We start from the raw sequence: 25,112 nt of genomic DNA, 5'->3' as shown, positions 1-25,112 counted from the left end.
TTAACTTTTGTTTCTGTTAGAGATGAGACAAGGAGAGTTTTCAACTAATATCTACTGTCAAGTCACAAAATAACCTGGGGAAGCTTATCATTCATAAGGACAATAACTCTCATTTACTTAGCCAAGTGATTTTTTGTAACCATTTGTAATTATATGTAATCATTCTTTTTTATTTAGTCAAATATCTCTCTTCTTTACCTTCTAAAACTGCCATTACTAAAATTTTCTATATAAACCTATTTAGAAAATATATTTTTCAATAAATCCTACAAACACTTGACGTTTTCTTGTTATTTTTTCCTTTATAACTGCAGTTATTTATTTCTTTTAATAGAATGAGAATTTACCTCTATAATCTTCATGACTTCGTGATTCTGAGCCTATAAATGTTTTCTAACCTCATGATGGTTGCTATTATTATGCTTGTTGTTTAAAATAGTCTTGTGAGCAGTATATTTTGAAAATGTCAATTTTCATTTTTATATTATTATTACTAATATAAATCTGCTCTATTATGATAATCATTTTGGGTGCATAACAAAATTTCAAAAGTAAATATTGAACAATTATTTAGAAGTTAAAAATTTTGTCATATTTCTTTAACATAATTTTGGTTCATCCATTGACATCTATGTAGTCTTGAGAAAATTATGTGACTTCTTATATTTCTCATGCATAACTATCATTGAGAATACCCAAAAAGTATTCTATGGAGCAGCAGGAATTGATGATGTGTTTATGATATAAATACAACAGGTGTGTTTCCTTTTGAAAATAATGCACTACTTTGAATTAGTGAGGTTTCCTACAACTCCTTCTTTTGAATACTTGCTTCCAAGTGAATGTCTCTGGAAAGAGAAAAGAGCAGTGGTCTCTAGAGATGAGAATAGGAAACAAGAAAGCACACTATCACTATAATAAGGAGGGTAAGTAAATTCTCATATGCTCTTACCTGTCCATAAAGAGGAATAGGAACATGTTATTGTAAAAGCAGGAGAACTATAGGTCAAAATTTATAATTGGTTAATCTTATTACAGCTATTGAAAGACAATATAAGCCAATTCATCAAAGAAAAGTAAAAGACAGTTTTTTTGTACTTATATAAGTTACTAAATTTTCCATGAAAGAAAGTGTTAGCATTATGAATGCCTAGGAATGTTATGTGACTTTGGAAAAAATACCTGCAAAGGAATAAAATAGTTTATCCTGTGAGAGTGAAAGACTGGATTATAATATCTTTCCTGAAATAGGAACATTTGAGAAAAGGCCAAAAGGCAAAAAAGAAATGGAGAGAAGTATTCAAGCTCAAGAGACTAGTATGCAATTTCTCTATGAGGTGGCAGTCTGGCATTTGGCTTTTGAAATAAGAAGCAGAGGATGAGGGCCTCAAGGACAAGGTATGAGATTCACATATTGTCTTCTGTGTTTTCTTTGTCATTCTAACGTTGACTGATTCAAATTCTTTGTTAGTCTGAAATCCTGACGGTTTTGTTCCATAATTTGTATTTTGAAGGAACTACATTTTGATTATTAAACTTTAGGAGCTTGTGGGAGCCCACAGTGACTCCATTCCAGCCTGAATGGAGGTCAGAGTTCAAGCTTGTTCTTTCTTCTCAAGGCCAAATAACAGGGTGTTTGATCAAAGGAGTGGTTGCTGGATATTGTGAGTATTAAGGAGGTGGTTATGCTTGCTTGCTCTTAGAACCATGGTAAGGAAACATTTAGCCACCCTCTTTTGCTTTGGGTATAAGAGGGCTATAAGAAATAAATTCAGGACTGCTGCAGTATTCACCGAGAGCCCTCCCTCTATCTTCAGTTTTTTGTCTCTTTCTTAATCATCACACCTGTTTTCAGGTGCTGTTTGATGAGTCAGATGATCCCAACAGAACTTGAATAAATATAAATATTTGAAGTAAAATAAACATTGAGTAATACCTACAAAAGGGCAATCTTCCAATATTTTCTATACCTAAATGGAAGTATAGTGAATTTAAACTAAAGTACATTAACATTTTTTAAAGAGATGAACAGAAAATCATAATCCTAGCATTGGATCTTGAATAGTTTCAGAGTATGAAATTGGCAAAGGAAGTCTTACCATATTCTCCTTGGGCAGAAGAGGAGAGGGTGCCTGAACTGGATTTATCCCATACCACACTGATGAATATCTTGGATATCAACATAAAAACTTCATCTGGCAATGGATGGAGATAGAGACAGAGAACCACATTGGAGCACTGGACTGAGCTCCCAAGGTACAGATGAAGAGCAGAATGAGGGAGAACATGAGAAAGGAAGTCATAACCGCGAAGAGTTCGTCTACCCACTGAGAATGTGCAAGTGATCTAATGGGAGCTCACCAAGGCCAGCTGGACTGGGACTGAACGAGCATGTGATCAGACTGGACTCTCTGAATGTGGCTGACAATGAGGGCTGATTGAGAAGCCAATGATAATGGCACTGGGTTTTGATTCTACTGCATATACTGGCTTTTGGGGAACCTAGTCTGTTTGGATGCACACCTTCCTAGATCTGGATGAAGGGGGAAGGGCCTTGGACTTCCCACAGGCTAGGGCACCCTGACTTCTTTTGGGAATAAGAGAGAGGGGAGCGAGGGGGGAGAGTGGAAGGAAAATGGGAGGAGGGGAGGAAATGGAAATTTTTAATAAATAAATAAATTAAAAAAATAAAAAAAACCAAATCACATAAAGAAGTGGAGAATATATAGATAATATTTAGAAAATGACACTGGAAAAATAACCAATATTGCAAAGACAGAAACAGATTAATATCTGTAAAAGGGACTCATTGAAAACTGAAGTGTCTTTGAAGTACAGGCTCTTTGTAATTACAGACTAAATAAACACTTTCCAGTTTGCACTCTTTCAAGGATCTAGCCCACTACACACATCCTCTCTGAGCTCCAAGCCTACCCCGCAAGCCTTGATTGGTGCACACCAGCTCTTCCAGTGGTCATTACTGCAGCTGTTTCTTCTCAACCATCTGTTTACAGAAAGATCAGGTGAGTTTTCATAGTACAGAGGTCAGAGATAAATAAGAAGAAGGGGCATTATAAAACTTTCATATGTCCCAGGGTTTGGATTCTCAAAGTGCCTCATTAGTTAAATTATCTGTTGTCTTTACACTCCCCAAACTATTGAGTTCCCTTGGGGTACAAAGGAAGGATGAAAATTGCTAGTCTGCTTTGTGTGTGTGTAGTTAATCACAAAAGGAGACTGATTTTTTTTCTGCAAGAATGAGCTCTTTATTTAGGTTTAATTAAAAATCATTCTTTGACCCAAAGAAAGTGTCAGTTCTACAAAAATCAATCCATGACAAACATTAGCAAGTCTTTTTTAACAATATTCCCAATATTGTCAAATATTATATTTATTCTATTACAAAGAAAAATGACACTATTTGTATTAAAATATTCTATGTTTTGTTTTTCAATCTTATTATTTAACTTGATAGATAAAATCTTACTTATATTGTCCATAAAGTACAATGTCTGGGAACAATTTACTGAGAATTAAATAAATTAAACTGAGAATTAATATATACATAAAATTATTACTTTAAATGAGAATATTTCATATGGACCATACTTTAGAAATATATCATCACTAATTCTATTTACTTTGCTGTTCAAACTATTTTGTATTCCTCTCACCTAAGTATAATTTTTTATTCCTTGACATGGGTTCATCTAATATGATGCTCAAACTTTCCAGACTACGGATAATTCCCTCTTCTACTTCTCTAGGGCAAATTGGACTAATTCCAAATATCTGAGAGATCATGTTCGATTTTTCTTACTCTGTTTGGTTTATTTCAACACACACACAAACATACGCACACACACTAACACACACACACACATTTCTCTGGTATATTAATTTTTCTTGGCTTGTACCCAATAGATCATTAGATAGTATGGAAATTTGGTATTTATTTGTTGTTTTCCTTTTTTATTTACAGTTCCAAATATAGTGGTTAGTCTGGGAATGGTAGCCCATGCCTTTAATCCCAGCACTTAGGAGGCAGAGGCAGGTGGATCTCTGAGTTCAAGGCCAGCCTGGTTTACAAAGTGTGTGGTCCAGGACAATCAGGGCTACACAGAGACACCCTGTCTCTAAAAACAAACAAACAAACAAAAAAACAAATGAGAACAGTGTTCAAGGAATCCCTTTTCTCCATGGATTTCCAATTTTTTTTGCTATTATGATTATTGATAGATTTCAATGTTACATATTGATGATCTTCACTTTTATATTTTTATGCTAGCCTTTAACTCAAGTTCACAAGTGAAGCTGCACCAACATTAAAAGTTTTACAAGAATGATTAGCATATAAATGCTTGTGAAGAGTAGGGCTTTTGTAATCCCCAAATCAAATTATGTTGGGCTGTCTTTGCTTCCTAAATAGCATTTACAACCCACCACTGGGTGTAATCTAACATGCATGTGCTTTTCAGAGAAATCCTTTTCAAATGAACAAATAGATCCTTAGCTTCTATTAAAAGTTCAAACTAAATTTTGGCAATATCAGAGGCCTAAGACAGAGAGTCCCCTTTTTGCTGTAACCACCTAACTTATAATTTTACCAGTATATTTGAAAGCATCTTGATATATGATTTATGAGTAGATTTGCTTCTGTACTATAAGATGTTTATGAAACTGTTAAAATATTAAATGGTATTTGAGGTATTATAAACCTGTGTTACTAATCCATGGTTTTTCATAGTTGAATCCAAAATAAACTTTCTCTTATAACTGTTGAGGTGAGAGAAGTGTTTTCTGTATTAACAGACAAATCTTTCTTTGCTTATGTGTACACCCTATCCTATTCTATCCATATCCATCATTCTGACCTGTAAGTCTGACTTCCATACTTCTTTCTGCTCTGTATTCATATAATCCCCCTTTCTCATCTTCTACTTATAGAAGTAGCACATAATACCTTTTTTCTATGTTTAACTCATTTGATTTGACAAGCTGTCCTGCTGTTCCATCTAATCTTTTGCCATCAACTGATGTGAAGTTATAAGTTTCATGGTAGTTAATCTTCAACACTTCATAGACCTACAAAATATGGCATTTTAAACTATGTAAGAACTGAGACTTTTCTCAATGGTGTAGCATGTCTTCTCTTGGAAGCATACATTACTTCAAAAGGAAGATTGGCATTGAGGAGTCCCCTTATGGAGTTTGCTAGCCATTTGGGCACAAAACTGCTGTTGCCTGGACTTCTTGATGGCACGCTGTATGAACTGAACTTGGAGGATCCACAGAAATGACTTCCAAACTTGACCAAAGATTAAATTGTCCTTCAGGGTTCCTGCTTCCTAGAACAAACTGGCAGACATTCTGCAGGACACAGAAGAAAGCAACTGATGATCTTTGTTATTACAAAAAGGACAGATCTTCAAATTTCCTGATTCATGGAAAAGTCAGAAAGATACTATGGGATTGTAGGCTGAAGATGGTTGCCCTATCATTACAAAAGAATTTTGGCTGACTATCAGGTCAGCAAGATGTCAGTTCAAGAACTTTAGAAGTTGCTTAAAATACACTTCTTGTTTACTTTGGTAATATTATGGAAAACTCTACAGCTTGAGAACCCTGTTCACCTGGTCTTGGTTTAACTTTAGCATATGGTACTTATCTAAAAAAAATGTCCATTTCTTTTACATTTTCCAATTTTTTGGCATATAGGCTTTTGTAGTAAGATCTAATGATTCTCTGAATTTCCTGTGTGTCTGTGGTTATGTCCCCCTTTTCATTTCTGATATTATTTATTTGCGTGTTCTCTCTCTGTTGTTTGATTAGTTTGGATAGGGGTTTGTCGATCTTGTTGATTTTCTACAAGAACCAACTTTTTGTTTCATTGATTCTTTGGATTGTTTTCTGTGTTTCTATTTTGTTGATTTCAGCCCCCAGTTTTATTATTTCCAGTCTACTACTCTTCCTAGGTGAGTGTGCTTCTTTTTTTTTTCTAGAGCTTTTGGGTGTGCTTTTTGGAGACTGTTAAGTCTCCAAAGTGTGCTTTCTCTGTTTTCTTTAAGTGGGCACTTAGTGCTATGAACTTTCCTCTTAGCACTGCTTTCATAGTGTCCCATAGGTTTGAATATGTTGTGTCTTTATTTTCATTGAATTCAAGGAAGACTTTAATTTCTTTCTTTATTTCTTCCTTGACCCAGGTGTGGTTCACTAGTTGACTGTTCAGTTTCCATGAGTTTGTCGTTGTTGTTGTTGAATTCTAACTTTAATCCATGGTGATCCGATAGTACATAGGTGGTTACTACAATTCCTTTGTATCTATGGATGTTTGCTTTGTTACCATTATGTGATGAGTTTTTGAGAAGGTTCCATGTGATGCTGAGAAGCTATATTTTTTTCTGTTTGGGTGGAATGTTCAATAGATGTCTGTTCAGTCCATTTGGTTCATTACATCTGATAGTTTTCTTATTTCTCTGTTAAGTTTCTGTCTGGTTGACCTCCCCATTGGTGAGAGAGGAGTGTCGAAATCTCCTACTATTAGAGTGTGGGGTTTGATGTATGCTTTGTGTTCTAGTAATGTTTCTTTTAACATATGTGGGTGCTTTTATATTAGGGGCATAGATATTCAGGATAGAGACTTCCTCCTGATGAATTGTTCCTGTTATGAGTGTAAAGTGTCCATCTCCATCTCTTCTGATTGATTTTAGATTAAAATCAATCTTATTATATATTAGTATAGCCACACCTTCTTGTTTGTTTGGTCCATTTGATTGGAAAACCTTTTCCCAAACTTTTACTCTGAGGTAGTGTCTGTTTTTGAGGTGTGTTTCTTGCAAACAGAAGAATGTTGGATCCTGATTTCGTCTCCATTCTCTTAACCTGTGCCATTTTATAGGTGAATTGAGTCCATTGATATTAAGTGATATTAATGACCAGTGGTTGTTAACTCTGGTCATTTTTTTTTGTGGTAGAGTTTGTGTGTTTCCCTTCTTTGAGTTGTGCTGGTGGACGGTTGTCAGATGCATGTGTTATTATGGGTGTTATTGGCTTTCTTGGTTTGTGATTTTCCTTCTAATATTTCCTGTAAGGCTGGGTTTGTGCCAACGTATTGTTTAAATCTGTTTTTGTCCTGGAGTATTTTGTTTTCTCCATCGATGGTGAATGCAAGCTTTGCTGGGTATAATAGTCTGGGCTTGCATTCATGTTCTCTTAGTGTCTGCAGCACATCGTCTCCATTGAGACGTAAGGTGTAATTATGATAGGTTTTCCTTTATATGTTTCTAGAACTTTTTCCTTTGCAGCTCTTAATATCTGTTCTTTATTCTGTTTGTTTTGTGTTTTGATTATTATATGTCATGGTTATGCTTTTTTTGATCCAGTCTATTTGGTGTTCTGTATGCTTCTTGTACCTTCCTAGGAATATCCTTCTTTAGGTTGGGAAAGTTTTCTTCTATAATTTTGTTGAATATATTTTCTGGGCCTTTGAACTGTAATTCGTCTCCTTATTCTACCCCTATTATTCTTAGGTTTGGTCATTTCACGATGTCTCAGATTTCCTAATTGCTTTGTGTTAAGAATTTATTGGATTTGTTTTGCTCTTTAATCAGTGAGTTTATTTCCTCTATAGCATCTTCAGTGTCTGAGATTATTTTTTCTATCTCTTGTATTCTGTTGGTAATACTTGTCTCTAGTTCTTGTTCATTTACCCAGATTTTCCATATCCAGCCTTCCCTCGGTTTGTGTTTCCTTAAATATCTCCATTTCATTTTTCAAATCTTGAACCATTTCCCTTACCAGTTTGATGGCTTTTTCTTGGGTATCTTTGAGAGATTTATTCATTACCTCTACCTTTTTGTTTGTCATCTCTATTTCATTATGGCAGTTTTTCACCTCCTGTTTAAGGTCCTCTATTATTTTCATATAGTTCCATTTAAAGTCGATTTCTTCTATTTCTTCTGGAGTAGGGTGTTCAATTCTTCTTGTTTCATGATCCCTGGATTCTGGTGATGTCATATTGTCTTTCAGGTTGTTGGAGGAAGTCTTTCATTGGCGCCTGCCCATCTGTTCCTTCAAATGCAGCCAGGAGAGTCCTGGTGTCTTGGTCCAGTCTTTGCTGTGACTAACTCTATGGGTGGATCTCCTCAGTGCAGGAGCAGGAACTGTTCCTGTCTGGCTGGAACTCCTCAGCACTGAAACAGGAATGCCTGGTTGCCCAAGGACAGCAAGGACAAAGGGCGAATGTGGGGGGCAGCATGGGGTTGAGTAGGACACAGGAGACCCTGTAGCACAAGCTGAAGGTGCCCACACTCCCTTGCAGGGACTTTTAGGCCATCCGGGTAGGCAGACACTCACCCCTCTGGGTGGATATCCTTAGTGCATGAGCAGGAAACTGTTCCTGAGTCAAGGACCATGCAGACAATAGGGCAGGCTTGGGGGAGGCTGGGTCATGTATAACAAAGACACCCCTGCGGCAGGAGCTGGGGGACAGGGAGTGCAACAGGCTGCCCCAGGATAGCACACACTCACCCATCCAGATGAAACTCCACAGCACTGAAACAGGGATGCCTGTTAGCCCAAGGACACAGCAGACAAAAGGGTGAACTTGGGGAGCAGGGCGTGATCTAGTAGAACACAGGAGACCCTGCGGCACAAGCTGAAGGTGCCCACACTCCCTTGCGGGGACCTTCAGGCCTGCCAGGCAGACAAATACTCATCCCTCTGGGTGGGTAGCCTTGGTGCAGGAGCAGAAACTGTACCTGAGCCTAGGGCCATGCAGACAACAGGGCAGGCTTGGGTGAGGCTGGGTCGGGTGTCTATGTAGAAGGAGCTGTGGGCTGCCCTGTGTCCCAGCTCCTGGCTGCCTGGCTAGCTTATGCCCACAAATAACAACACACAAACTTTTAAATACTGCTTGGCCCATTAGCTCTATCATCTTATTGGCTAACTCTCACATCTTGACTAACCCATTTCTAATAATGGGTGTGGCATCACGAGTTGGTGTCTTACCAAAAGATTCTAGCGTATGTTTATTTTGGGCTGGAGCTTCATCATGTCTGGCTCAGAGAGGAGAGGCATGGCGATTGCCTCACTTCCTCCCAGCATTCTGTTTTGTTTACTCCACCTACCTATTTTTCTGTCCTATCAAGGGCCAAAGCAGTTTCTTAATTAACCAATTAAATCAACACAAAACAGAACACTCCCACATCATTTCCCCTTTTTCTGTTTAAACAAAAAAAAGGAAGGCTTTAACTTTAACATGGTAAAATTACATATAACAAAACAGTTATCAAGTAAGAACTACAGTTACAATATTTGCATCTATTTTATCTTTTATCATAACTAAGGAAAACTATAACTATCTATATATTCTTCAACTCCATTAAAGACTCCAGAAGGATATAATATTACCTAAGTAAATGAGAAGTAAGCAAGTTACAAAACTCTAGAAATCACAGAGACATCTCACTGCCTGGACAGTCACCCAAAGTTTCTCTGTACCATTGGGACATCCATCTTTGGCCTTCAGGCTCATAGTTTCCAGCAGACATTTCCATGAAGTAGGAAATTTCAAAGGCAGTTCAGTCACTATCTGCTGTGTCCTGCAGAATGTCTGCAGACTCTTTCATGAATCAGGAACCCTGAAAGATTATCTCACCTTTAGGCAAGTTCAGCAGTCCTCTCTCTGAGGGTTCTTTGTGTCCAGTTTATGCAATAGTTCAGGCAAGAGTAGTTTCTTGCCCAAATGGCTATCAAACTCCATAAGGAGCCTCTTCAATGCCCATCCTCTTTTTGAAGTAGATTGGTGCTGCCAGGAGCAGATGTGTCACATTGTCATGAAAAGCCCTAAGTTATTAAAACATTAAATACCATATTCTGTAGTCTTTGAAAGATATGAAGAATGCCTATCTTACTGGAATATATCTCTATATATCTAGAAAATCTAACTAACATGACTACAAGCTTGACTATTATTGACGATTATCCATTAGCAACCTATATACATTACATTTTTACATAAACTACACAATCACAATACCTTAATCAATATCAGAAACACACACACACACACACATACACACACACACACATATATAACAAGATTGGCCTTAAATTTTTATCAATAAAGTCAAATCCATACCAATGCAAATTATTCATATCTCTATCATATCCCCTTTTAAATGTAAAAAAAGAACATTTATAAACAATATTTGGGAATATGGGCACAGTTATTTCTCTCCAAACTGCTTTGTGCTGTATAGAGGCACTGTTATTCAGGTCCTTCGTGGTATAACCTGTCTGCTAGGTTCATCTCAGTTGGCACTTGAATGAAGTAATTTTCTGAAGGTGTTCACAGCAACCTTTCAGGAGGGCGTGGTCTATCATACCAAATTGGGATAGAAGCAATCCACAGGGTCTCATCCTCGGTGAAAGCAAAAGAAGAATCTATTTTCCCAAGTATCATATCCTTAGATCCAAGTTCTGAAGTCAAGGTATTTTCAAAATATCTATGTTGGATTAGTTCAGCAGCATTTATAAACAAATACCTTTTAGCAGCTGTTGCTCATTCCTCAGCATTCAAACAATTCAAAGAGAGCATAATAGTATACAGTATCAAGATTCTCTGTGTATTTTCCATCTTTGTGTGGCTTTATTTTAACTCTATTTTATTTATTTTTTCTTTTATTTTTTGAGACAGGTTCTCTGTATATCTTTGTCCTGGAATAACTCTGTAGACCAGGCTGTTCTTGAACTCTCAGAGATCCATCTGTCTTTGCCTCCCAGGCATTGGGATTAAAGGCATGTGCTACCACCCCTTGAAGTCACAGAGGTCAATCTACATCTGTCCCTTGAAGTCTCAGAGGTTAATCTGCTTCTGCCTCCCACACCCAACTACTCTCTTTCTTCCCTTTTTTTCTACTTTAAGAACTTTAACTTTTAGCCTGCATATACTTTTAACACACTGTAAATCATTTAAAGGTTTTTTTGTTTGTTTTTTAATCCCTCTTTACTGTATCTCTCTCTCTCTTTTGCTGACCACATGAGCCTTTAAATTACTGAGCAATATGGGTAGGATTAAAGCCATGGCTTTGGCGGCTGGATCTAGCCCATTCCTTAGCTTTCCAGCCTCAGGGCAGAGGTACTGGCTGTTGCCATTTATATTGCCACAACTCTATGGCTTTTCAAGGTCCATGCCAGCAAGCAAGCTGCAACACTCAAATGCTCTCTCTGTATCTGACCTCCTGCCTCAAAGAGTCAGAGTTTGCCCTGGCAGGATGGCCCAGAAAGCTGGCATTTTTAAACAGCACAACTATTTTTTCCTGCTATGACTGAAAACAAACAAGCATGCAGTCAGCTTTTATCAATACCATTTAAGTATTTCGTAGCAGGACCTCTTAAGAGCTGCAGGGTATTGCAGCTAAAGCTGAGTCAGAAAGCCTCTCTTAGATGAGAGCGCTTGCTTGCCTCTAGCAAGCAGAGCAGATCCAAGAAATTGCTGCTACCAAGAAAAACATGTTTTACTCTATTCTTTCCCAAGATTTCTCAAGATCTCTGTGTATTTAGTGCCCAACATTGGGTGTCATTTGTAGAAGGAGCTGTGGGCTGTCCTGCGTCCCTGCTCCCACCTGTCTGGCTAGCTTATGCCCCAAAATAATAACCCACAAACTGTATTCTTTTAAACACTGTTTGGCCCATTAACTCTAGCCTCTTACTGGCTAACTCTCACATCTTGACTTACCCATTTCTAATAATGTGTGTAGCACTACGAGTGGCTGTCTTACCAGGAAGATGCTAGCATACATCCATCTTGGGCTGGAACTTCATCATGTCTGGGTCAGAGAGGAGAGGCATGGTGATTGCCTCAATTCCTCCAAGCATTCTGTTCTGTTTACTCCGCCTACATAATTTTCTGTCCTATCAAGGGCCAAGGCAGTTTCTTTATTAACCAATTAAGTCAACTCAAAACAGAAGACTCCCACATTATGTCTACAACATTTTTTTGAAAGAGAACTACAAGAATGAAACTTCTTACAAAACAACTTTATGGAGATTTCCTGTTTAAACCCCAATCATCATTGCATGAGAGGGCACGATAAATATAAGATTCACTGTACAGCTTAAATTACAGACTGTCACAACCTCAAATTATTCTCTTATCACACTAGCTCTACAGAGTTAGGTAGATTTTCAGGGGCATTGTTTCCCTCTTGTTGGCCAGGTCTTAGGTCCAAAGAGTGAAGTCTATTATAAAGAAGCATGCACAACTTTTATACTCTTAAGGTCATCATGACATGCTGGTCATCAATTTGGTTAACAGAAGTCATAACTGGGTAGGTTGCTTGCCAGCTATGTTGGTTGCTTGAATAACACATTTCACTACCATAATATTGGAGAAGAATCTACAAGTACTAATTTACTAAACCAGCAAAATCCCTAACAGCAATCTCTAGACATTTGTCCTTATACTGACAAATAAATGAACTCTTCACCCCTAATCAAGGAAACTTCTCTCTGCAACCAACAGACACTTTTACAGAAAGCCACAATCAATACAATTGCAGATGCGGAGTCCAGTCAAAATGGATATAAAAATTGTGGAAGAAGGAAAGGAAAGATTATGAGAGGCAAAGTTTCAGGCACAATGAAAATGCATCTTCTTGAAATAGCAGACACCATACCCATAGAGTCTCATAAGTATGACTGCCCAAATATGAGCTGAACAAATATGACACCATAAATATGCTCAACTACACAAAGAGTTCTGTAACTATAGACAAATAATAAAATCTGGACAGAGAAGAGGTGGTTTTTCCCAGGAAAGAGAACACCAGTGTCAAAGCCATTACCCCTGAATACATACATACATATATATATACATACATGTAACATAGAAGTAACATTATTTATCCTGAAATTATTATAATAAGGAATACATATGTATATACATATATGTATATGCCTGCAGTAGTAATATTAGTTAATAAAGAGACCATGAATTTGAAGGAAAAAGGGAGATTTTGAAGGGAAAAAAGAAAATAAAGATTGTTTCCAGGTTCTGGCTATTACAAATAATACTGCTATGAACATAGTTGAACAAATGCTTTTGTCATTTGATAAAGCATCTCTTGGGTATATTCCCAAGAGTGGTATTGCTGGGTCCAGGGGTAAGTTGATCACGAATTTCCTGAGAAACCGAAACACTGACTTCCACAGTGGCTGCACAAGATTGCATTCCCACCAGCAATGGATGAGGGGTACCCATTCCTCCACAGCATCTCCAGCAAAGGCTATCCTTGGTGTTTTTGACTTTAGCCATTCTGACAGGTGTAAGATGATATCTCAAAGTTGTTTTGATTTGCATTTCCCTGATTGCTAAGGAAGTTGAACACGACCTTAAGTGTCTTTTGGCCATTTGAACTTCTTCTGTTGAGAATTCTCTGTTCAGTTCAGTGCCCCATTTTTTAGTTGGGTTAATTAGCATTTTAAAGTCTAGTTTCTTGAGTTCTCTATATATTTTGGAGATCAGACCTTTGTCTGTTGTGGGGTTGGTGAAAATCTTCTCCCAGTCAGTAGGTTGCCTTTGTGTCTTAGTGACCATGTCCTTTGCTTTACAGAAGCTTCTCAGTTCATAGCAGTATTATTTGTAATAGCCAGAACCTGGAAACAACCTAGATGCCCTTCAATGGAAGAATGGATGAAGAAAGTATGGAATGTATACACGCTAGAGTACTACGCTGCGGTAAAAAACAATGACTTCTCGAATTTTGCATGCAAATGGATGGAAATAGAAAACACTATCCTGAGTGAGGTGTCCCAGACCCAAAAAGATGAATATGGGATGTACTCACTCATAATTGGTTTCTAGCCATAAATAAGGACCACGGAGTCTACAAGAGGTGAACCTAAAGAAGCTAAGTAAGAAGGTGAACCCAAGGAAAAACATATAGTTGTCCTCTTGGCTAAGGGAAGTAGACCAAATTTCCGGGGAGAAAATGGGATCTTGGGGATGGGGTGGGATGGGGGTAAAGGGAGATGGGGAGAGAAAAGGTAGAAGGGAAGGAGGGGGGACCTGGGAAACAGGAGAATTGGGATAAAGGAAAGGTGGATAGGGGAGCACGGAACCACAATTCTTAGTTAAGGGAGCCAGTTTAGGGTGGGCAAGAGACTTGACCCTAGAGGGGCTCCCTAGTGCCCAAGATGAGGTTCCCAGTTAGTTCCTTGGGCAGCTGAGGATTGGGAACCTGAAATGACCCTATCCTAGAGCAATACTGACGAATGTCTTGCATATCATCATAGAATCTTCATCTGGTGATGGATAGAGATAGAGACAGAGACCCACACAGGAGCACTGGACTGAGCTCCCAAGGTCCCAAGGAGGAGCAGAAGGAGGGAGAACATGAGCAAAGAATTCGGGACCACGACGCGTGCATCCACCCACTGAGACAGTGGAGCTGATCTACGGGGAGCTCACCAAGGCCAGCTGGACTGTGACCGAAAAAGCATGGGATAAAACCGGACTCTCTGAACATGGCGAACAATGAGGGCTGATGAGACACCAAGGACAATGGCAGGGGGTTTTGATCCTACTTAATGTGTTGGCTTTGTGGGAGCCTAGCCAGTTTGGATGTTCACCTTCCTAGACATGGACGGAGGGGGGAGGACCTAGGACTTACCACAGGGCAGGGAACCCGGACTGCTCTGTGGACTGGAGAGGGCGGGGGGCGGGGGGGGGGGCGAGGAGTGGGGGGAGGGGGAGAAGGGTGGGAGGAGGGGAAGAAGGGTGGGAGCAGGGGAAGGGAAATGGGAGGCTGGGAGGAGGTGGAAACTTGTTTTTTTGTTTAGGTTTTGTTTCCTTCTTTTCGCAATAAAAAAAAAGAAAATAAAGAATGTTATTAAGCTATAATCTCAAAATTAAAAAAAATTAAAAATGATAAAACATACAACAATGTTTTCAGAGTGAAATCACATATGTTGAATGTTAGCAAAAGAACTCATATGAGAATAGTGTTGATGTGAACATTTTCATAATTCCTTTAGGGAAAACAAGAATACTATCAAATTAAGGTAAAAAAATATAACCTTCCAAAATGATTTAGGATGAACTCATATGATCTCATGTTTCATAATTCACAGCAATTTACATAAAGATCCCAAAAGCACAATTACAATCTTTAAACAGCATGCCTAGGGAATTAAAGTAATTTCTGTTAAAAACACAAAATTGAAAAGTTAAAAATAATTTCTAAATAGTGTAAATTAGGCATGTGGTGTATGATAGAAAAACAGCACCCAGGATAGGTATGTTCATAAAATTTGTCTTAGAGTTCTCAGTATGGATGGACACGAGACAACTCTGTTGACTAGTTCTCCAAGAGCATCCTTCACATCCTTGTTTCTCAGGCAATATATGAATGGGTTCAGCATGGGACTGATCACAGTATACATCAATGAGGCAATCATTCTTCTCTGAGAATGAGAAACAGAGGAGCTGAAGTAAACTCCAAGTCCTGACCCATAGAACAAGGAGACCACACAGAGGTGAGACCCACAGGTGGAAAAGGCTTTGTACTTACTCACAGTAGAGGACATCCTTAACAAGGATGAGATAATCTGTGAATAAGACATAATGATACCTATCATAGGAATCACACCTAATAGGGAAGTCAGCACATACATAAAGACATTAATGACGTGAGTATCAGAGTTGGCTACCTTGATAACTTGTGCCAGTTCACAGAAGAAATGTGGGATTTCAGTTCCTCTGGAAAATTTCAATTCATTCAGCAATAGGATATGAGTCAGGGAGACCCAGAACATGATGATCCAAAATATCAGGACCAGAAGTGTACATACCCAAGGACTCATGATAACAGTGTAGTGGAGGGGATGACAGATAGCTACAAAGCGATCATAGGCCATTAAAGTAAGTAAAAAATTATCCATTCCAACTAGAGTATTAAAAAAATATACCTGTGTAAGGCATTCTCTGTAAGAGATGCCTTTTCTCTGTGAATGCATGTTCACCAGCATCTTTGGCATTGTAGTTGAGACGAAACAGATGTCAATAAAAGACAAGTTGGAGAGGAAGAAGTACATGGGAGTGTGGAGGTGGGAGCTAGAACTGACAGCCAGGATGATGAGCAGGTTCCCAAGCACTGTGACCAGGTACATGGACAGGAACAGTCCAAAGATAATGGGCTGCAGTTCAGGATTATCTGAGAGGCCCACAATGAGAAATTCTGGTATCACTGTGTCGTTCTCTGTTTCCATTTAACTTTTGTTTCTGTTAGAGATGAGATAAGGAGAGTTTTCAACTAATACCACTGTCAAGTCACAAAATAACCTGTGAAAGCATATCTTTCATAATGACAACAACTCTCATTTACTTAACCAAGTGATTTTTTGTAACCATTTTTAAATATGTGTAATCATTCTTTTTGTATTTAGTCAAATATCTCTCTTCCTTAACTTCTAAAACTGCTATTAATGGAATTTTATAAATAAGCCAATATAGAAAATTTATTCTTCAATAAGCCCTACAAACACTTGAAATACATTTCGAAAATGTCAGTTTTCATTTTTATATTATTATTACTAATATAAATCTGCTCTATTATGATAATTATTTTGGGTGCATAACAAAATTTCAAAAGTAAATATTGAACAATGATTTACAAGTTAAAAATTTTGCCATATTTCTTTAACATAATCTTGGTTCATCCATTGACATCTATGTAGTCTTGAGAAAATTATGTGACTTCTTAAATTTCTCATGCATAACTATCATTGAGAATACCCAAAAGGTCTTCTGTGGAGCAGCAGGAATTGATGATGTATTTCTGGCATAAATACAACAAAGTTGTTGCACTACTTTGAATCAATGAGGTTTCCTACAGCTCTTTCTTTTGAACACTTGCTTCCAAGTGAATGTGTCTGGAAAGAGAAAAGAGCAGTGGTCTATAGAGATGAGAATATGAAACAAGAAGCACACTATCACTATAATAAGTAGGGGGAGTGCATTCTCATATGCTCTTCCCTGTCCATAAACTGGATTATTATTGTAAAATGAGGAGCACTAATGGTAAAACTTTATAATCAGTTAATCTGATTACAGATATTGAAATATAATTAAAACCAAATCATCAAAGAAAAGTAAAAGACTTTTTTTACTTATATAAGTTACTAAATTTTCCATGAAAGAAAGTGTTAACATTATGAATGCCTGAGAATGTTATTTGCCTTTGAAAAAAATACCTGCAAAGGAATAAAATAGTTTATCCTGTGAGAGTGAAAGAGTGGATAGTAGTATCTTCCCTGAAATAGGAACATTTGAGAAAAGACCAAAAGGCAAAAAAAAATGGAGAGAAATATCCAAGGATGAGGGACTAGTATGTAATTTCACTATGAAGATATCAGTCTGGCGTTTGGCTTGTGAAATAAGAAACAGAAAATGAGGGCCTCAAGGACAAGGTATGAGATTCACATATTGTCTTCTGTGTTTTCTTTGTCACTGTAACATTGACTGATTCACATTCTTTGTTAGTCTGAAATCCTGATGGTTCTGTTCCATAATTTGTATTTTGAAGGAATTACATTTTGATTATTAAACTTTAGGAGCTTGTGGGAGCCCACCGTGAGTCCATTCCAGCCTGAATGGAGGTCAGAGTTCAAGCTTGTTCTTTCTTCTCAAGGCCAAATAACAGGATGTTTGACCAAAGGAGTGGTTGCTATATATTTTGAGTATTAAGGAGGTGATTATGTTAGCTTGCTCTTAGAACCATGGTAAGGAAGTATTTTGCCGCCCCCTTTTGCTTTGGGTATAAGAGGGCTATAAGAAATAAATCATGACTGCTGCAGTATTCACCAAGAGCTCTCTCTCTATCTTCTGTCTTTTGTCTTTCTTTCTGAATCATCACACCCATATTCAGGTGCTGTTTGACGAGTCATCTGATCCCAATAGAACTTGAATAAATATAAATATTTGAAGTAAAATATTGAGAAATTACCTACAAAAGGGGAATCTTCCAATTATTTATACACAAATGTAAGTATCGCGAATTTAAACTAAAATACATTAACATTTTTAAAGAGATGAACAGAAAATCATAATTCTAGAAATGGATCTTGAGTACTTTCTGAGTATGAAATTGGGAAAGGAATTCTTACCAGATTCTACAAATCCCATAAAGAAGTGGAGAATAGATGGATACTCTTTAGAAAGTGACACTGGAAAAATAACCAATATTGCAAAGACAGAAACAGATTAATATCTGTAAAAGGGACTCATTGAAAACTAAAGTGTCTTTGAAGTACAGGCTCTTTGTAATAACAGACCAAATAAACACTTTCCAGTTTGCACTCTTTCAAGGATCTAGCCCACTACACACATCCTCTCTGAGCTCCAAGCCTACCCCGCAAGCCTTGATTGGTGCACACCAGCTCTTCCAGTGGTCATTACTGCAGCTGTTTCTTCTCAACCATCTGTTTACAGAAAGATCAGGTGAGTTTTCATAGTACAGAGGTCAGAGATAAATAAGAAGAAGGGGCATTATAAAACTTTCATATGTCCCAGGGTTTGGATTCTCAAAGTGCCTCATTAGTTAAATTATCTGTTGTCTTTACACTCCCCAAACTATTGAGTTCCCTTGGGGTACAAAGGAAAGTTGAAAACTGCTAGTTAGTTTTGTGTGTGTGTAGTTAATCACAAAAGGAGACTGATTTTTTTTTGCAAGAAAGAGCATTTATTTAGGTTTAATTAAAAATCATTCTTTGACCCAAAGATAGTGTCAGTTCTACAAAAATCAATCCAAGACAAACTTTAGAAAGTCTCCTTTAACAATAGTCCCCAAATTGTCAAATATTATATCTATTCTATTACAAAAAATGACACCATTTGTATCACAATATTCCATGGTTTGTTTTTCAATTTATTATTTAACTTGATAGATAATATCTTACTTTTATTGTCCATAAAGTACGATGTCTGGGAACAATTTATATTAGGCATAAATTAAAACTGAGAATTAACATATACATAAAATTGTTATATAAGAATATTTCATATGAGCCATATTTTAGGAATATATCATTACTAATTATATTTACTCTTCTGCACAAACTATTTTGTATTCCTCTGACCAAGTATAATTTTTTAATCTTTGATATGGTTTCATCTAATATGATGCTCAAACTCTCCTGACTACTAATAATTCCCTCATTTACTTCTTTAGGGCAAATTGGACTAATTTCAAATATCAGTAAGATCATGTGCGATTTTCCTTACTGTATTTGGTTTATTTCAACACACACACACACATGCACATGCACACACGCTAACACACACACACACACACACACAAACACACACACACACTTCTCTGGTATATTAATTTTTCTTGGCTTGTACCCTAAAAGATCTTTAGGTAGTGTGGTTATTTGGTATTTATTTGTTGTTTTCCTTTCTTATTTATAATTTCAAATATAGTGGTTAGCCTGAGAATGGTTGCACATGCTTTTAATCCCAGCACTCAGGAGGCAGAGGCAGATGGATCTCTGAGTTCAAGGCCAGCCTGGTCTACAGAGTACATGGTTAAGGACATTCAGGTCTACATGGAGAAACCCTGTCTCGAAAAACAAACAAACAAACAAACAAACAAATGAGAACAGTGTTCAAGGAATCCCTTTTCTCCATGGATTTCTAAATTTTTTGATATTATGATTATTGATAGATTTTAATGTTACATATTGATAATCTTCACTTTTATATTTTTATGCTAGCCTTTAACTCAAGTTCACAAGTGAAGCTGCACCAACATTAAAAGTTCTACAAGAATGGTTAGCATATCAATGATTGTGGAGAGTAGGCCTTTTGTAACCCCCAAATCAAATTATCTTCAGCTGTCTTTGCTTCCTAAACAGCATTTTCAACCCACCACTGGGTGTGATCTAACATGCACATGTTTATCAGAGAAATAGATCCTTAGCTTCCATTAAACGTTAAGAATAATTTTAGGCAATATCAGAGGCCTAAGACAGAACATTCCTTTTTGGCTATAATCACCTACCTTATAATTTTACCAGTATATTTGAAAGCATCTTGATTTATGATTTATGAGTGGATTTGCTCCTGTACTGTAAGACTTTTTATGAAACTGTTAAAACATTAAATGGTATTTGAGGTATTGTAAACCTGTTGTACTAAAATGTGGTTTTTCATAGTTGAATCCAGAATAAACTTTCTCTTATAACCGTTGAGGTGAGAGAAGTGTTTTCTGTATTAACAGACAAACCTTGCTTTGCTCATGTGTACACCCTGTCCTATTGTAACCATATCTACCACTCTGACCTATAAGTCTGACTTCCATAGTTCCTTCTGCTCTGTATTTATATTATCCCTTTTCTCATCTTCTACTTATACAAGTAGCACATAATACCTTTTATTTGATGCTTAACTCATTTGGCTTGACAAGCTGTCCTGCTGTTCCATCTAATTTTTTGCCATCAACTGATGTGAAGTTATACTTTTCATGGTACAATAATATTCCACTGATTTGCAGTATGACTTTTCTGCATGCACCAATCTTATAAGGTATTATTAAACTGAATAGTTTTCAACTTCAGTAGGTTATATGTTTCTGTAAGCACATCAAGTTCTTTTAGATTTTCCAATATAATGGATTATAATTTTGAAACAATGTCTAATGTTCCTGTGGAATTTAATAGTCTGTTATAAAATCCCACTTCAAACTTAAATTGTATTAAAATGCTTTTTTTTCTCCTCATCATGGTTATTTTTGCTAAGATCTTTCAATATGTCTTATATTTTGTTTTTGTTTCTTGTTCATTTGCATTTTTGCGGTATTGGTATTTAGACACAGGAACTTACACACATTACATAAGTATTCTGCAAATCTACACCCTTAGTCAGGATTTTTTTTTTAAATGAAATCAGTGCTTTCCCCTTGAATATTTTTTGTGTTCTTTTAAATTTAATTTCATTCATTTCAACTTTGACTCTTACTATTTCTTTCTTTCTTTTGGAAGTTTTTCTTCTCACAATCATAAGACATATCATCTGTTTTCTTATTTGTATCTCTCTCTCTCTCTCTCTCTCTCTCTCTATATATATATATATATATATATATATATATATATATATATATTTCAGTGTAGGCAGTCACAGTTACAAATCATCCTCTTAGAAAAACTACCTTTTCCGTCTTCCACATATTCTTATTTCATTAAGTAAATCTGTACTTTGACAATTTCACAGGATACATAGGGGTGGGAGGATGTGTGGAGGGAATGGGAGAAAGGGAAAAATTGGGAATTTGGATTGGTATTTTTTAAAAAAAATATAGTAAAAAAATAACATTATTTGAGAGTTGGTACTTCATTTGTTTTGTTGTGTTTGACCGTATTTTACTTTATAACATACTAGAACTCAGTATGTAGGTCATGCTGGCCTTGAACTCACACCAATCCTCCTGCCTTATGTTCACAAGTAATGGGATTACAGGAATGAGGCACCATCACTCCCCAAAGCTAAAATTTCTTCCCAGATCTGCATAACTCCTCGGTTGCTGTTCCCATTTACGGGGGGTTTAGTTTCTGTATCACCCATGTTCCCAAGGTACCCTCCCTACTCCTCTACTCCTGTTTACTCTCTACTTGCTCTGTCTTCCAAGAGAAAGAACTTCAGGAAGTCCTAAAACCTACTGGTCTGTTATAGAGCTGCACCCCAGGGACAGGGTTGAGAATGAAGTTCCACAACTGTAAGAGCATAAATGCATTCTTATGTAAACAAGAAATTTTTCACCAGAAAAATACAGACTTACAAATGCATTATGGTACCAAGCTTCAATCCAACATGCTCAAAGGGACTCACCAGGGGGTTTCCTGCAAATTACATTGGTATGTTTTTGGTGGTGTTTGGGTGGTTACAGGTCTTCCTGTACAATAATATGGCAACCTAGGCTATGTGAGCTATTAAAAATGGCAACTGAATATCTTGTGTTAGAGTTTTTATAGATACAATCTTCATGGAGGAATTATCCAGGAAGAGGAGGCTTCTGGAAGAAGAGAGACAGTGGTCAGTGTTTTTTTGGAAAAGTTGAATTGTCAGGGTGGGAAAGAAAATCTCAAAATGAATGAATTAATTCATGTGATAAAAGATAGAAGTTTTAAAGATGTAATTTGATAATAATTAGTTGCATTTTTCCTAAAACCATGTCTTATATCTCCCCGCAGAGACAGTGAAGACCATTGCTTTGTTGGTAATATGGGCTTTTACCAAATAGCTTAAATGAAGGCCCCATTATTTCTTATTGGAAACTGTAGCCGCCCTAAGATGTGATGACTGGCTTGCACACACACCTTTGACTCGTGCATGTATCTAACCATGGCTATCACTCTTGGACTCCAGGAAATATGGAGAGACCTTGACATGCATCACTTATATTTTCCAATAGCCTTATGAACACTGTTTTAAACCTCGTTTTAGCTGTGAGAAAAACTGAAGGTCATAAGGAGTCTTCACTGGTCCAACATTAAAGCTTGCAACTCCAACAGGGCAGAAAGGAGATTCAAAGAAGGCTCTGACTTGGCTAAAATCTACAGCTTATCGGTATTTCTGAAGAAAATCTCTAAATGATGTTTCTTGATTATATGGGTAGGGAAAGTGACTAGATGAGGCCTTGACAGAATCAAGTTGAGTAAGTATCAGACAAGTACAAAACAAACACACAAAACCAAAGAAAGACAAAAGCACATCTCTCTACCCCTTTATTCTCAGCTCCACTTCACTTTCTAGGAATCTAGAGGAAATGGGACTATTTGCTACCTCTGAGTTTTGAGCTGAACTTAAAGTTTGTATTCATCTCTTAAAATGATCTCTGCTTCAGGTTAGACTGAAGACTTAGGACATAAAAGGTTGTGATTATCTTTATGTCCTATAGGCACCCACTGTTCCTTGTAAGAGTTCCCTTGTCCACCCCTGTGATGACTACTCTTGGTTGTCAACTTGTCTATGTCTGAAATGAACTATAGTCCTGAAATTGAGGGCACACTTGTGATTCAGACCTCCAAGCAAGAAGAGAACATGCCTTTTATCCAGATCTCGAGGCTGGAAGGCACACCTTTAATCTGGGCCACAACTTCTTGTTGTGAGAGACTTGTTTTGTTGCTCCGAGAAAGTCAATGGTGTTAAACCTTGATTCAGACAGTGGAGTTCACATTCAGCTGAATGAACCGTAGGACTTTCTGACTGACTCAGAGGAAGATCGGGAGTCTTAGAGAAGAATAAGGAGGAGCTTGAAAGATTCAAGGGCCTTTTCTGAGAAGGTGGAGAGGAAGGCTGCTGATCCTTTCCCCCTGACATTGTGTTGATCTTCCAGGTTAATGCCCTAATATCTGACACAAAATTTTATTTATTAATAAAACAATAAAAGAAGCTGCTACACCTTCTGCTAGAAGGGCAATGGAAGAAGGAAATTGGCATGTTTGTTCTTCCCCTGCTTGTCCTCGCCTTGCTAGTACATCCATTTTTTTCACTGGCATTGGAGTCTACTTCTTTGTGATTCCAGCATATATGTGACAACTAGACTCCTGTGACTGAGCAAGTACTATAATCTTGGAGTTTTAATCACAGTTAGCCATTGCTAGATTGCAGCCCATAAATAAACTCAATAAATTCCCATGTATGTATGTATGTATGTATATAAGTATATATATATATATATATATATATATATATATATATCTGTATATATGTGTATGTGTGTGTAAATTCCAAGTATTTGGATTTAGTGGAATCTCATATATATGTATATGCATATATGTATATATATATACATATCTCATATATATACACATTATATATATGAGAGAGATTCCTTCTATAAGTTCTGTGACTCTAGATATCCTTGAATAATACAACCCCTTCGTTACTCAGCCAATAGCCCCATCATATTGCCAAACAATCATGCTGGGATTTCTAGTTTTTTTTTTTTCCTTTTTACCCTGTCTCCTGGTCAGTCTGCATATATGTTTCCTTTTTCCTTCCTTCCCCATTTTCCCTTCCTTCCTTCCTTCCTTCCTTCCTTCCTTCCATCCTTCCTTCCTTCCTTTTCATATGGGGGGCATTTCTCTTTGTCTCTTCATACCCATTTCCAGCTATTCAAGTCCTCTTTATCAATCTCTCTTTCTTATGCTCATAGTCTACATGGCTTCCAGATGGATGCTTAAAAGCCAGGAACAATAATTGTCACTATATTCAAAGTTTAACATGAGCTTGCTGGGTGCTTGTCCTGGGTAAATAGTTTCTCCCTTTTAGGTTGCTTATCTAACATCCCATTCTTTGTCCTGAAGTTTTTGGTGATTCGTTTTATCATCAGATAAAATTTGAGTTTTATATAGTGTCATGGTCTGGCCTTCTCATTACCCCAAGTTATCTCAGGACGCTGCTGCTTGTCCACTTGACAGCTATTTGAGACACTCCCAGCTCCTCCTACTCTCTCCCACCCTTGTGTGTTCAGACATGCTGCCATCCTTCTATATGTGGAAATACTATCTAAACTTTGTAAATCTTACCAACTAAATCATTGGTTTGGGTAAGTTTGTTTCCACCTGGCTCTTCCTTTCCCTTTCTCTAGAGATGTATACCATTGGGAAATGCTAATTACATTTGAAAATGTAACCTGCTTGCATGTGCCAACAAAGCCATTATATTGTCACTAATTCTTGATGCCTCTAGCAGAATAGAGACTCCTCAGTCCACTACCCTATGTCAAAATGAGGACTTCAGATTAACTTTCAAAATTCAAATCTCAGCTTTTACTTTTTACAGTCACCATTATTTAGCTTGCCAGCCTATGGTCTCCGTAGAGATGGTGGCTCAGAGCCCATGGGGGCATATTTTGCAGCTAGACTCTCCAGAGAACAGAGCCCTGACTACTTGGCACATCCTATCTAGAACCAAATTTGGCAAATTGTTGGTACTCAACATTTTAATGAAAATTTTTATGCGTGCAAAGAGATAATTTTTTGGTTCCACTCAATGTTTAAAAAAAGTAGCCTTTGGGAATGGTCTTGACCTTCCCTGGGGAGGAGTT

General features: G+C 37.2%; 1 protein-coding gene across 1 annotated transcript; it reads right to left on the bottom strand.

Annotated features, from left to right (window-relative positions):
- Positions 1–15,306: 15,306 nt before the first annotated feature.
- Positions 15,307–16,272, bottom strand: LOC121451351 (olfactory receptor 867-like). Its single transcript, XM_041656819.1, has one exon. The coding sequence runs from the start codon at positions 16,270–16,272 to the stop codon at positions 15,307–15,309; it is 966 nt and encodes a 321-aa protein (XP_041512753.1).
- Between the last annotated feature and the right edge of the window lie 8,840 nt (positions 16,273–25,112).

The sequence above is a fragment of the Microtus oregoni genome, unplaced genomic scaffold, assembly GCF_018167655.1.
Source record: "Microtus oregoni isolate MIOR12 unplaced genomic scaffold, Mior012 000008F_ref0000371, whole genome shotgun sequence".
Lineage (NCBI taxonomy): Eukaryota > Metazoa > Chordata > Mammalia > Rodentia > Cricetidae > Microtus > Microtus oregoni.
Note: the sequence above shows the minus strand (reverse complement) of the source record. Positions and strands in the feature narration are given on the sequence as shown.